Consider the following 14980-nt stretch of genomic DNA (forward strand, 5'->3'; position numbering starts at 1 on the left):
GTGATGATGAGCTAGGGCTGAACAATATGGTAAAAAAAAAAATCATAATTAATTTTACACATTTCAGCTGGGATATGATTGACAATTTGAGTAGGAATGGTAATTCTTTCATTATAATTTTCATTTTCACTGAAAAAGCTATTGAGATGATGTTTTTTGGCAGAGGGCAGTAGGGGACAAAAACAAAAATACAGTTTGTAGGCCAGGGCATCTTTGTGGCACCATAATACTTTATTTATAAAGCTGTTTTGTCACATTTTGCCTTCCACAAAACTTGAAACTCCTGCAGTTTGGATATCGCACTTGGTCATGTTGTGAATTCGATAATATTTCGATGAATTGTTCAGCCCTGTGTCAAGCCAGCTGGTCTGAAACTGTATTGTTCCTCCCTCCAAAGTTAAATGTGCCTCGGTGCAGATAGCACACACTGCAGACATCAGCCTGGACAAAACGATAAAGCTCGTGGCCTGTAACTGTCAGTCGCCACATGACCTTATTTGGCTGGACAGAGACTCTATCAAGGCCCCAGTTAGCACAGCAATTTTGTCAATTTAGCATTTGTTTTTTCCTCAGCTCAGCTTTTATTTACTACCATTTGCACTTGAGCTGAATACAAAGGATCTCTGCTGTAAAATGATGGAGCTAAATTGGCAATTTTGCTTCATTTTTACTCACACTAAATGAAGCACTTAATTCTTAGCCCACAAGTAAACTGCAAACTTCTTAATACTAATTACTAAAGTTAACAAAGTTTCATTGCAATGACAAAACCACGCTTACATAACCCCTGTACATAAACATGTTTATTTTGTTTCTTTTTACAGCAAGTTAATATGCAGGTTCAAAATGTCTCATCAGACATTATTGGTACACAACATGAGGTGCCAAAAATCAACTTCAGTGGGGGAGAATTGAAAATTAGAAAAAAAAAAAGGCATTGCCACTTCTCATACATGTAAGGTACATACTGTATTTACACAAAATGGAAAAAAGCATTTTGAAACACTCTGCAGCACTGTATGTGGTTATGAAAACATCTAGTTAAGTGTACATAAATTTCACTTTGTACAGTATGTTTGCAGAAACAAAGCAAACGCCTCATTTCCTTCCGACATTCACAATGATGTTTCAGGTTAGGCAACAAAAAGAATGTGAGGGAAATGGCTTACCAGAAGATGGAGAGCCTTTTTTTTTTAAAGCTTTAAATAATATATGAACTCAAAATAACAGGAAGTGTCCACAAGTAGGTCTTTCCAATCACCTCTCTACTGGTCATCAAAATATACCTTTACGTTTTGAGACTGATTCGAGAGACGGTCACAACCAGGGAACGTCAAAAAAACCGACAGTGCCGACCAACATGGTATCCGATGAGCAGATGGTTTGGTGAAAACTTCATGCAATAATTTCAGGCAAGATGTAACAGCGCCACCAGCCCCGCCCCAAGCACCAAAAAAACAAAACAAACCCAGGAAAAAAAAAGTCTTCTTTTAGAACTGAATGATTCGTTTAAAAAAACACCCTGTAGTAAATCTGTACAACGAAAATACATTTGGGATCTACATCTAAAGGTACATTATTAAGGTTATATACACTTTTCTCCCCTATCCATATATTATCTTTACAAGTAGACTTCATTCAAACCCAAACATTAAGAGAACAGAAGACTAAACGGGGAAATGGGGGTCACAAACATCCATTTAAAACAATCGGTTTTCCATACTGTACCTCAACCACTGATCAGTCCCTCTTTTTATTTTTTCATCTGTACAGTAAACTACAGCAGGACTAAAATACCTCTCATCGACTGGATGGATTGCTACTGTAACAGGGTATCAGAATTGTCCAAATAGGGGAATGCTTCGAGAGCAACTCGACAGTTTGTGTGTGATCCTCAATCGCAGTGGAAGTAAATTCAAACAGCTCACTGTGCCGTGTGATGATGTCACATGTGCTGAAGGAAACGGAGACCAAAAATACAATATTAACGATATTCAGAGTGAGTCAGGAATACAAAATAGAATCAAGTCAGAGCACAGACACGAACCCAACTCTCCGATATTCTAATACAATAGAACAAAGGCTTTCAATACATTTAGGCCTCTTCACTGAAGAGAGCTAGACTATTCCATCAATAAACATCTATGTTCTCTGGTCTCAGGTGGAACTGGGGGTTGGGAAGAGAAGCCATGTCAATCCGTGAACATTTTGCCCCCAATGTTTTGTCTGAAAGCAACTGATAAAAACAGAACCAATGGGTTGATATCTTTTCCCGCGGATTTCGCTCTTGTTCACTTTTTTGTTGTTTTACGGCGTTGGAGATTCATTCAGGAAAAAAAAATGAAAAACTACATCGTACAAAGTGAGATTCCACAATCTCTTTGCAAGAAAAGGAAAGAGAAGACATAAAAAATAAAGAATGACTTGTGCCCGCCGCCTGTGGTAGGGATACGCTCAGGTACATCCCTGTGTTGCTGCATCGGTCTTAGTCAATTTTCACATTTGTGTAGATCTTCCTCACAAAGGCACTTGTTCCCATGTATCCAACAGCACCTGCGAAACAGAGTTGGACTGTGAGTTTCTGTGTGATGACTCGACAAGCAGCAATATTTTCAACTTAGCACCTTACCCTTTCAGCTTTATCCACATACTGCATGTATTTTGCAAACGGAGCCACACAAACCCATCATATGATCAACTTTACTACTAAGGTCTGGATTTACACAGGGAAAATCTTATGATTTATCCGTAAAATGACCATATCAGAATGCTTATTCATTAACTGTGCAAAATAAGCAGAATGTGTACCTAATATGGCTGATCAAGAAATAAAGCTGCGGGTGCCTGCTGTGCTCATACATATGGAAATTATATGGAAATCTTATTATTGTGCCCACATATTTTGTAGGCGAGGACATGCAAATCCAGATTGCACCAACAGTTTTTCAACACCGACGCCCCCAAATTACCGCAGAGGATACGAGCTCCTCTACCAGGTGATGTGAAGGATGCAGAGGGCTGCTGCCGCTGCTGCAAGACTGATCTTCAAGACCGATTACAGAGCCGATTAGATCAGCAAACGCTCCAATTACAACAAATGCTTCAGAGTGCAAGAGTGTCGGCGTTAATGGATTATTCTTCCAGCTGAAGTACCGCAATTTACGCCTGTAAGTGGTGACGGAGGCGTGATTTGTTTGCTCGGTGCCCATGAGAAATCTGCACTCTCAGCTGAAGAACTGAGCTGGAAGAACAATGCGCCCGGTTGCGTTCACAATGAATCTTTTTGAATGTGCACCTAAATATTTTGGTCACACAAGATGACATTAATTTTTGTTGTTGTTGTTGTTGTGGTCATTCAGGTTATATAAAAATCCTGGAAAATAACTGGCATCTTTCTGTACTCCAACAAAATTCACTTTTTGACCTCATTAATTCATTATTGAGAACATTTTGATGAACTGAGGGCCCAAGCTACATGCAGTAGGATAAAAAAAAGACTATTACACGTAGAGATAGATAGATAGATAGAAGGAAGGAAATTCACAGTTATTATGAATTTTATATAGTTATTATAGTTATTATGAATTTTGCTGATAAGTTTCTGATAAGTTTCTGCTGATAAGTTTCTTCAGTCTATGGTGGGCAAACTTGATCAACTAATTGCCAAAACAACTAGTCAATCAAAAGAAAATAAACCAATTCTGATTCTGACAACTGTTTTAGTAATCCATCAGCTAAATGTTCCAAACATTTTCTGATTCCAGCTTCACTAAGATTTGCATATTCATTTCTATTCTTATCATTACCAAAATAATACTTTTTTTCAGCCAAGGAGGAAATTCAATGACATCACTGGGCTCTGCTCACTTCTCATGAGCAATTTGTCATTAATGTTGACACTTAATAGACAAAATGATGAATCGGTTAATCCAAAAATACCTGACAGACAATGAAAATTATTATTAGCTGCAGCCCTGCTGGCAGCTATGAGACTCACCACACATGATTCCCAGGGCAGTGCTGAACACAGCCATGTAGCCGAAGTAGAAGGATGTCTGGAAGAGTCCGTACATCCTGAAACACAGCACCAAGGAGCAAGTTGTACAAGATTTATTTCATTTTCTTTCAATTTTGACAAATATCTTTTTTTTTATATATATAAACTTGAAAATATTCATTTCACAACTGAGATCCTATATGATGTGATGAAAAACGGTGAAAAACGGCTGAAACTTACTTAGTTTTGAAGAAATAGTAGTAAAAGGAGTACATGTAAACATAAACAGCGGTTGACGCAGCAGAGAGGAAGCTGGTCCACTGCCTGGGAGAGGAGAGAAGAAACAAGAAGAAAAATGAACAACAGTTTCAGTCCCAATCAGTAATGGCTTCATTTCCTGTCCTTTCATGTTTATCAGAACGGATCGCCTGAGCTCCTGATCGGAGACTGACGCCGTGTGACAACACAAGTAATCACAGTAAATGTGTTTTGAAGCTCGAAATGTTTTGAGAATGCTGCAAGAGATTAACTTCCAAAATCCTACCTAAATCCTATTGTTTGAGAATACATCTACACACATTTGTATATACACAAAAAAGTGAATAAGTTGACAGTGATGTTTTATCCTGATGGTGATACTTCAGAGGTGCATTAAACAGGAAAGGGAGAAAAGTCTGTCAAATAGAGCCTGACCAAACTTCAGATAACAATACTGAATGATACTTTTTTAAAAAATATTTTTATATGCATTTGTATTAAGGAATAGCATTGACACAATCACTATAAACATTTGCTCAACTGTGCCAAAAATATCAATGAAAAAAAGGGACTTTTCTGGACAAACTAATGATCATCAGCAAACTATGGATTTAAATTATTACAAGTGCTGTGTGCTGTATTATGTGCTGTGTTTCTTTACTTTTTTTATACACTCACACTGTTGTACTGTATGTGTGATGAACTAATATCAGCCGATATGAGCCAGACATTATTTGTCAGGCTCTCGTGTCAAAAACAAGTACAAAAAATGAAAAAAAAAAAAAAAAAAAAAAAAAAAAAAAAGAGAGTGGTCTTATGCTCACCATCTGTAGTCCTCGGCGTTTAGCAAGAAGTATGTGCACACGATGGTGACACACACAGTCACGATGCACAGGATGACCAGGACCAGCATCATGAAGCCGTACACGTAGTAGATCTTGTAGGCCCAAAACGATGTGAAGATGAAGTACCTGGTGAGCAGGGATCAAGACGGGTTAACTGATCTGCTGCTCGGTTAAAAAAACACAAACAAAAAAAAAAAAAACAATCAGCATCGCCTGCATGTCTGTCACACCAGAGAAGAGACTTACATTTCAATGAAAATGGAGCCGAACGGGAGGATTCCTCCAAGGCAGACGATGACAGCCGGCTCCATGAACCTAGGAGATCACAAAAGTTTTGATCAACAAATCAAATCAAAGCGTCTCTCTGTGTTGAAACTCCGTTTTCACTTTGCACCTTCAGGGAAATAAACGCCTTATTGTGTTTTCCAGAGGGAAAGAGGAAATCAGGAGGCAGATTTTAATTTTTTTTTTTCTTTAAATTCTGTCTGAAAGCGGCCTCAGGTCATCTGCAGTTTCCTCTGGGCAGTGCTTGGCAGACAGAGTTGTAAACCTCACTACAGTCAAAGTTTATTACCAGGCCATTTATTATTAGCCAGGCATTTTATGTGCAGTCTTTGGATTACGACAGTGTCGGCGAAAACCTTTTTGTGCTTCAGACCCGGGACATTAACACTTGTCAGTCACAGAAATGGAACAGTAAAACAGACTTACATATACACATTAGTAATCTCATTAAGTTAATTCAAATGCACCGCTGATCACTCATTACACCTCCCTAGACAGCTACACACACACACACACACTCAACGCCATACTGTTTGACTGCACAGCTACACAGTGCCGGCTATGCAGAGGGATGCATGTAGTCTGTGATCCATAGCACGCCTCGCACTGTGCGTAAGGGTGTGTTGCTCTGGTGTGTCTTTATGCAATGTGACATTCAAAGTTGTCTGTTGGACTCAGCTCCAGTATCACCACAGTCATTTCCTGGATAGTAATTACACTTGGCAATTAAGTCAAGGCCACACCTACCATTTCTTCTCAGGGATTGGCCGTGGCACAGCGTTAACTCGGCAGGGAAAGTTTGGCTGGCCGGACAGGTTTCTCCCTAAAATTGTTCCTACGAGGTTTAGCGGCAGAATGACAAAGAAGCAGATACAGCAAACAGCGACCTGCAGAAAGACAAACATGAGGACGGACATTTACTCAGGGCTGCTACACTTTTTTTTTTCCAGACATCAACTTTAAGACTTTTTCAAGACCATACCATTTCCACAACCCATTAGTGACGTTTTTTTTCTAAGCTCAGAATTTGCAGACTGAAATAGAATACGTCTCTAACATAACATTATAGCATAACTATAACAAAATTATGTTTTCAGTCAATGAATCATGATGTGGGCTTATTTGGAACCAGCCCAGACCACACTTTTGGCATCTTTCACAATACTACAATAATGATAAGTTTGAACTTCAAATGAGAACCATTTTGCGTAAAACTTTTACTGCATAAATTGCAACATCATAAATCACACTGCTGTCAGCTGCTGGAGATCAGGTCAGCCGAAGCTAAAATTTACTACTAAATTTCACTCCAAGTATAACTCCTCCACAATCAAATATTAACTAGCAAACTGTGTTGTGCATTCTCTGACATGCTAAATACTGTATAAATAATAAATACAATGCTATTTAGTGTGGCATGAAGTTTGGGGGTTAAGTTATTTTATGATAGCAACCCGAGCCTACAGTGGGATCTTGCTTATCCTAAACTCCTCAGGCATTGAGGCTGTTTATGAAGGACTGTAAATTTCACATTACTGAAATACCGAGTCAAAACATATTTAAAATATTGACCATGGAGACACATTCTCTAGGGTGTGTGCAGTGGGATATGCTGTTAAAATACTCTGCATACTCATGCATACTCAGTTCATTATGCTAACTGATCAGTTGAGGCGTCTTAAGTTCAGATAATAAAGTTTCTATGGCTAGAAGTGAAACATGATGAAGTACATCATGCATCATGTCACACTGCGGCGACGACAGCACAGCACAGCAACACAGATTAACAGACAACTGTTGACTCAGAGGATTTTTTTTTTTCCATTTTCTGTGTTTTTTGGGGGGAGGTGTTGGTGTTCCAAACTCACCATGGTGCCAAATGGGATTGCTCTGGAAGCGTGGTAGTAGATAGCGATGAAGTTGATGAAGAAGGCCGTCCCACACACCATGGCTGGGATCAGGAACGCCCCAATGAACATCTGCTTAATCCATCTTCTGCCTACAGAAACATTCAAAGCAAATTTATCATCAATGATATTAACCATTCGGTATCATGTATATACCCCTGAAAGCTCAGTCGGAGACAATGGGAAGGATGTGGGAGTTTCTTTTCAATATTACCTCCTTGTTTTGCGTACAAGCTTCCCCCGAAGTAGCCGTTGACAGGGGAGGTGGCAGCGTACACAAAAATGGCTGTGCTCAGCATGGATCCTCTCCTACAGAGAAGAATGATATGAGTAGAGCCCCACGAAGCCTTCCCACTCCCTCCCTCGCTGCACCCCTGCTCTTCTTTTCTTCCATTTTTATTCACTTGTAACCAGAACTTCACGGTTATAAAGTATTTCCCTCCACTCAAAGTATCGGTAATAACATACATTTTTTTAAATCTTAATTAATACATTAAGATCAGCCTTACTTGACCCAAATAAATACATGCACACAGCCTTCTGTGCACAGGCCAAGTCCTTTTTTTCTGTGCAGTTATATTCAAATTCATTCCCATTTGTTTTTCATAATACACGTCACCTTCCTTCTCTGCTTCCCCCTTGAGGCCACTCAATCCTGTGCTTCTCCCCGTTTGCACAAAACTGATTCCTCTAAAAACACATTTCTTTGTCCTATCCGTTTTCTCCAGGGAAAAACAAGTAGACCGTATATTACTTAAGAGAAAGCAATTTTAAACACACTTGGGTAAGTTTATTCCTGAGAGGCCTGTTACTCACTCTGTGTACAGATCCTCAATCATGGCGACGATGATGACGATTAGGGAGACGGAGAAGATCTGGCAGCCGGAGCCAATGAGTGAGGAGAAGATCATGGGATGGCTGGACGGCCGAAACACGTCTCCATGTACCTGTTTCCAGCCGTACTCATCTCCCAGGTCTCTGTCCTACACGGGTACAGAGAGAAAACAAAAAATGACATATACAACAAGAAACTCTGATCATTCATTGCTTAAGTTCAAAGAGACGAGAGAGAGGGAAAAAAGACCAACAGAAAAACCTATGTTCAACTAGGACTACAACTCCTTGCTACTTTCATGCCTGCTGATCAATAGATTATTTTTTCAAATAACCGATTAATCACCCTAAGTTATGATAAATGCTTATCGAAAGTTTCCAGGGCCCAAAATTATGTCTTACAACTGCCTACTTAGTCTGACAAGCAGCAAAAAAGTACCAAGTTTATGAGAGTTTGCGATGAAAAAAGTAAGCAAATCTGAACATTTCTGAATCTGTAACCATCAGGTGTTCATCACTGCACCAACCAAAAGAATCTGCACACGTTCAGATGCCGGTGCAATTCAACACTGCTGCAGCCGCACTGTATTCATTTGTTTCACTGATGTTTTGGTCAATGAACCTTAAACAAGTTCTTCAAGGTCAAATGTCTACTAAACAAATTCTTTCATATAAGCGGTGCACTAGTCGCTTGTTAAAATTACAAATCAATTATTTTTTATCAGCTCTACACTGAACAAATATAAAGCAAATTTACCATGTCATCCATCTCCTCCTCTTTGCTGTATCTGGCATAATCCTTCCTTAGCGTTCTCATCAAAATCATGGACACCAGACCCACCAGGAAGATGACCATCATGAAGGAGTTGAAGATGGAGAACCAGTGAATCTATGACAAAAATCAAACAAAAATCACATCAAAAATCAACCTACGGGCACACATGGAAAAATATAGTACACACTAGAGTGGCTTTCTTACTGAAATATTAAGAAAAATCCTTGAAATAACAACTAAAAATATCCAGTGACATGAAAACATTATGCAGTGTGTGAAATGTCCCCAGTGTATGCTGGTTTCACACAATTAAGATGTTACTCAGTTACTGCAATGTGTTCAATAATACACACACACACACACACACAGGTCTGTACAATCCATGCTCCCTGTAGGTTCAGCCTCACGAAGCTTCACTGTACAAGTCACGGCAGGAAACAAACATTTTCATTCACTGGCTGAAGTGGCAGGGGGATTCCCAAATTCAGCAGACAATCTGACAACGTCTGCAGCCAAAGTGCTTTTTGGAATAGGAAAGAGCCCAGCTGGTCGTCTGCCACAATGGTGGGTAGAGTAAACAATCTGACCAGCCACAGCCAAAAGATACCAGCATTCGGTTGGTCAATTACAGCGTCATACCTATTCTGTTACAAGGCTCTCAACCCAACAGATCTCAAAAGGTCAATCATGTCACAACAAGCCACTAACTTTCTTAGCTGGCATGATAAACCGCCTATATTGTACAAACTCTAACTATCAAATGCACAAAAAGCGACTTACCCTGTGCTGGAAGAACGACGGATCAAGGTACTTGTCAAATCTGTCTTCAAACTTCACGTCTGATTTCTTCCACTTTACCTGTAAGGATTTTTTTTATATATTATTATTATTAGGTGTTGGTTTAGTTCCTTTTTACCACCAGAATATGAATGTCAGAATCATTTTTCCCCTCACATCATGCCACCAATCCCACATGAGATTATATTACACAAAAACATAACAATTTGCATGGGCATATAAAGAACACCATCAGGTGGATGATTCGGTACTCACAGAGTAAGACATTGCAATTCTCGTGTTTGGCACAAGCTTGACTTTGCCTTCGCTGGTCAGATTTACATCAACAATTCTGTTGCCGTTGAAACCGATCTCCAGTTTCTTGTAGGTCCACAGGTAATGATCCTCTCCATTTTCATCTGCCTCGCCAACAATACCTAGACAAATGCCATGCATGAAATTAGAGATTTGGGCTCTGTGAGAAGGGGGTCACATGGCCAGGGGATCCTGTAGGCCTTGGCCCTTTGGTATTATGACACAGGGTGAGCAGGGTCTCAGATTACCTGCCTACAAGGGGTGCTAAAATTTCTCTTTTGGGACAAATTGGCAAGAATCACTTGACACACTTTTTGTCACAATAAAATTTGTATTCCTCAACATGTACAGTGTCTGTTTTTTTCCTGTTGTCAAACTTTGTCCCTCCTGACCACCGTACGCTCTCCCAGACAGCGAGTTAATCAGTTCAAGGCAAACCAAGGCATCTGTACCCACCAGGCTCCTGATTGGCTGCCTACGCTGTGCAGGCCTGCTCTACTCCAACTTTATGCAGTCGTGTCCCAGTATTTTTCTGCAGCCTGGTTAGTTCATGAGCGTAATATTAGATAAAACTTAATGGTGTTCCAGTGTTGTGACACACAGCAGGTGTGAGACCACAAAAAGAAAAATAAAGACCAAGACTAAGAAAAAAGGACCTCTTGTCTAAGTGAGGGATAAAGTTTTACATTGAAACTCTAAATCTGCTTGTCTCTTTACGTCATGTTTTACAGTGCCTCATTCAACACAAGAAGCAGCACTGAAAAGGGTGTGGTAACATATTTCTCTGACAAATGTATGTTAATTGTTTCTGATCGTAAAAATTAACCATGGCAGGTATTGTTTTTCCTCTTCATCAGCAGTTTGCAGCTGAAACAAAGAGTTCATTTTTGGATGTTGTAGTGAAATGGCTGCTGTTCCACAAGTGATAAGCTGCAGATCTGCACGCTTGAAGCAGAAGAGACTCAGTCCTGCTGTGTTTCTCACTCACTGCTCCCTGTCCCACATATTATGAGCAAGCCAGACAAGTTTACACACTGGCATACACACCAGGATCCGGATATGAAGTCAAAGTCCACATTTATTTACTCCAATAATGCTGTAAGTATGTGCCATACAGGGTGTTAAATAATTTGACAGAGGTCTCATGCACCACCCATTGTCCACAACATCATCAGGTCATACCCGTTTAGGTTTAGGCAAATTTAGGAGTGGCTCAGTTGTACAAATCACTATGAAACATCTACACCACGCTCTGATGGTGCTGGCAGTCTTAATTAGAGTCTAAATTTACACAAAATCATAGCTATCATGCCAAGCACAGGATAGCTAAGGAGGACTGCATGCTCAAGTTTAGCTCCACTGCCTCTTATAGATCTCTCAGTATTTACCAGCCACTGAAAAGAACTGGGTTGTGTTCAACATCAAACAGACAGTGTGACTGCAAACATTTATAATCAGCAGATGACAGGTGTTGAAAATCTTCCTTCCTGCCCAGTCCTAGAGGGAAAGGAACTTCACCTCAGCTTATCAGGCCACACCTGAACTGATAAGAGGCCTGGACCAGGCCCTGCTCACTCTCTCCCTTTGTGTGGTGCGGCAGGTTGTTCTGCAGGTGATACTACATATCTTCTACAGTTGCCTGTGCATTGGATGCATTATTTGCGTAAGTTAAGGATATTTGTTATGGTTATTATTGTTTGTTTTAATTGCATTGAAATTTACTAGAGTACCCCTGTTTGCTGATCGTTTTCATTTGCCTTGTAGACATTAAATAATCTGTGACAGTCAACTACTGAGGAGGAAATCCTTAGAAAAGACAATAAACTGTGGAACGGCTCTCATCTCTGGTCCTCATGCTTTAACTGGAAAAGCACTGCAGAAGCTCTTCAATTAACCCAGCTACCACAAAGTCAATTTTCTGCAACAGGTAACACCATAACACACACTTGGCAATTACATATAAAGTGGCCATTTAAATAACTTTCTACTTCTGCAAGTCCAAACAACAATACCATTCCAAAGCAGTAAACACCAGTGACAACTAGGGCCTGGGCGATAAGAACACAATCAAATATCACAATATCTTTGACTGAATAACTTTATATCGATATAGTGATGATATTGAAGAGATGACTACTGATGTTCTCATAATTTAAACAGAAAAGTTTTCTGATAAACAATTATTAGTGATGTGGATATGATGATAGAACAACAAGAACAATCTAGTAATACCAGAAAACTACATCTAAGTCAAACTGCATCAAAATACGACAATATCCAAGACGATATCTGGTCTTATATCCAGATATTGATATAATATTGATATAATCACCCAGCTCTAGTGATAACAATACATGTATTCACTATACAGTATTTCCCCAATGATTGACTGGCCCAATATGACTTACCCCAGATGGGCAGATCGTCGATGTACATTTGGTACCAGTAGTGATTCTTTATAGCATAGACAAAGGCATCCCGTTTGGCTTTGTCCAGGTCAATTTCACAGTATGTTGTCTGCATAACTTCCTCTAGTGAGACCAAAAAAAAAAAATGCAAAATCAGTTTTGATCAGATAAAAGGAGGAAGATTTTGTATGATAAAAATGATTCAGAAATACAGTAAGAACTGAAAGCCGGTCATTCTGATTCACTCATCAATTCGGATGTGTTCAACAAGTGTGTGAAACGTCATGCAAATACTGAATACCTTTGAATTTTATGTCTAGCCCGCTGAATTCGAGCTCCACTCCCTGCAGGGCCTCTCCAAGTGTTTCATGGTAATGACTGATGGTCTTCTTCGTGCCCACGCAGAAGGGCAAAGAGAAATACTTGTATGTCTCTTGTCGGTTGTGGTAAGGCCCCACTGTATTCATCCATAAAACCACCTCCTCTTTATCTGTGTACTGCGAAAAGAAGCACAAGAGCTCTAAAGTCCAAGAATGCACCGGTCCTGCTCATCTTAATAGCTCCATGTGGTCATCATTTGATTATTCTGGGCAAACAAGTCTTTGGCTCATAAATCCATGATGTGCAAGAGTTTGGTGCAAAACTGCAGCACTTACAACGTCTTAATGTAGAAAGTGGGACACAAAAGCACATAAACTTTTTGGAGTTGCGTCATATTTCCACTGAAACAGGCTAGTAAATGAGAGTCCAACTCCATTCAAATACATGCGGGTTTATGAAAATACTACACACTTATCACTGCGTAGGTTTAAGACATTGTACTACAGCTGAGTATACGTATATTTGCAAGTGCAGTCTTCAAGGCTTCAACGTCATATCCTCTTTCACTACACTAAGTATTGACTGTCATATTCTGGATTTTATATTATATTGTTGTTAACAAGTTATAGAGAGGGGGTTTTGAGGGAAACAATGAAAACAGGTAGACGAGAGCCAAAGAGAGGCCCTTAACGATACACCGGCACCGGAACAACACAATATTACACAGCTAGCGATACTGCTAACGCTAGCTGGCACAGCAACACCTGTCACTTGTCTTCTGCTGGTGTTTTTCTGTGGGCTGAGCAGCTTTCCGTGCTGCCCCTGTCAGCGCTAACACTTGGTGATTTTGAGCAACTAGCTAGCCTGAGTGCACAGCCTCCGCCGGTGCTACACAGCCCGGTTTGGAAGAGGAGCTAATAAGCTAGCTAGCTGCTAAGCGTTAGCCGCAAAGCACTTGGACCGATCAGAGCTAACGAGCTAATTAACTGAACGCGAGTCGGTTCGATGACTAACTGGTTATAGTGGGATAACACCGTAATCAAAGTTAGCTAATGTGACATGTCATGGGTTCAATCTTCTTGTGTGCAGTTAGCCACCGCGGCTAATGTTAGCAAGTTACCCCGGAGAGCACAAACGTCCATTATTTCCAACACACGCAGGGCTGCCCCTGTTCAATCGGCCTCCGAGCGGCTTGTCTTACCGTGTGTTCGTGTTCATCTGCGCCGACAGGTAACGAAGAGCCCACTAAAGCGACAAGCACCGCCACTGCTATCTTCCACCGGGAAGATCCCATTATTTTCGGCCAAAGTGAGCAGAAAGATAGGGGATGTTAGCTTTGTAGGGGCTATCCCACCTTCTTCCTGGTTGTATGACAGAGGCAATTTTTTAGGGATGCTCTCATACGCATATGGCGTAAGCGCCTCACGAGCACCCAGCGCACATGGATCCTACTGGCCGCAGTGGGTCACGTGGTTCAGCGCAGCCATTCGCGTCGGAGAGCGGTGAGCGAGGCGGTGAGAAAAGAAACGGTGGCTGCACATCGTCCGCAACCTTCAGCCACGTCATCCGACTGCCAAGACACGGAGGCAGCGCTTCACCTTTGACAGGACGGATTCATGAAACCTGATCCCGCTCCTGACACGCAGCTCCTGTCAAATCAAGCTGAACACACACCCCACCTAACTTTTCATACCTTTTATTATTCAAAGCATGCACAGAAGTCTCAAGCTTTTATTTTAAACACAGACTTTCATTTCTTCTTCATAGTCTAGTTTTGATGTAGTTTAAAAAGTCAAACACATGCATAAAAACACCCATCTGCCTCCATGCTCTCTCCCAAACAAAGACCTGGAGTTTGCTTTCCAGATGTAAAGTTAATCTTTTTTATCTGAAATCTTTATCTGATTTTGTAGATTCACACCCCTGGTTTATTTTCCTTGTATTTGAATGCAAATGCAAATGCAGATTTTAGATGATGTTTGCATAAAAACAAAAAGCATCAGAAGAATCCACATTATTCACAATTTGGATTAAAGATCATGTCAAAAAAGTCTATTTTCAGACTTCAACACCAAACCACATAGATGCCATCATACAGCCTTACTATCACTGCTGACTGCTCCAGCTTCACTGTAATTTTAGTAGTTTCTAAATAACTTCCAAATAACTTACAGCTGTAATATTTTGTAGGATTAATGCACAAGTAGTTTATACATAATGCACATACTTTTTTTTTTAAACAAATTTCTAAGGTGCAT

The 14980-nt window shown here is 40.3% G+C and overlaps 1 protein-coding gene across 1 annotated transcript; it reads right to left on the reverse strand.

The window, feature by feature from the left end:
- Nucleotides 1-786: 786 nt before the first annotated feature.
- Nucleotides 787-14123, reverse strand: tm9sf3 (transmembrane 9 superfamily member 3). Its single transcript, XM_030070564.1, has 15 exons — nucleotides 13924-14123; nucleotides 12703-12898; nucleotides 12402-12524; nucleotides 9955-10115; nucleotides 9682-9759; nucleotides 8884-9015; nucleotides 8109-8275; nucleotides 7507-7601; nucleotides 7254-7384; nucleotides 6133-6272; nucleotides 5347-5415; nucleotides 5080-5226; nucleotides 4238-4321; nucleotides 3998-4074; nucleotides 787-2553 (listed from the first exon to the last, which is right to left on the reverse strand). The coding sequence occupies exons 1-15, from the start codon at nucleotides 14014-14016 to the stop codon at nucleotides 2486-2488; spliced, it is 1761 nt and encodes a 586-aa protein (XP_029926424.1). The 5' UTR covers nucleotides 14017-14123; the 3' UTR covers nucleotides 787-2485.
- Between the last annotated feature and the right edge of the window lie 857 nt (nucleotides 14124-14980).

The sequence above is a fragment of the Myripristis murdjan genome, chromosome 15 (genome assembly GCF_902150065.1).
Source record: "Myripristis murdjan chromosome 15, fMyrMur1.1, whole genome shotgun sequence".
NCBI lineage: Eukaryota > Metazoa > Chordata > Actinopteri > Holocentriformes > Holocentridae > Myripristis > Myripristis murdjan.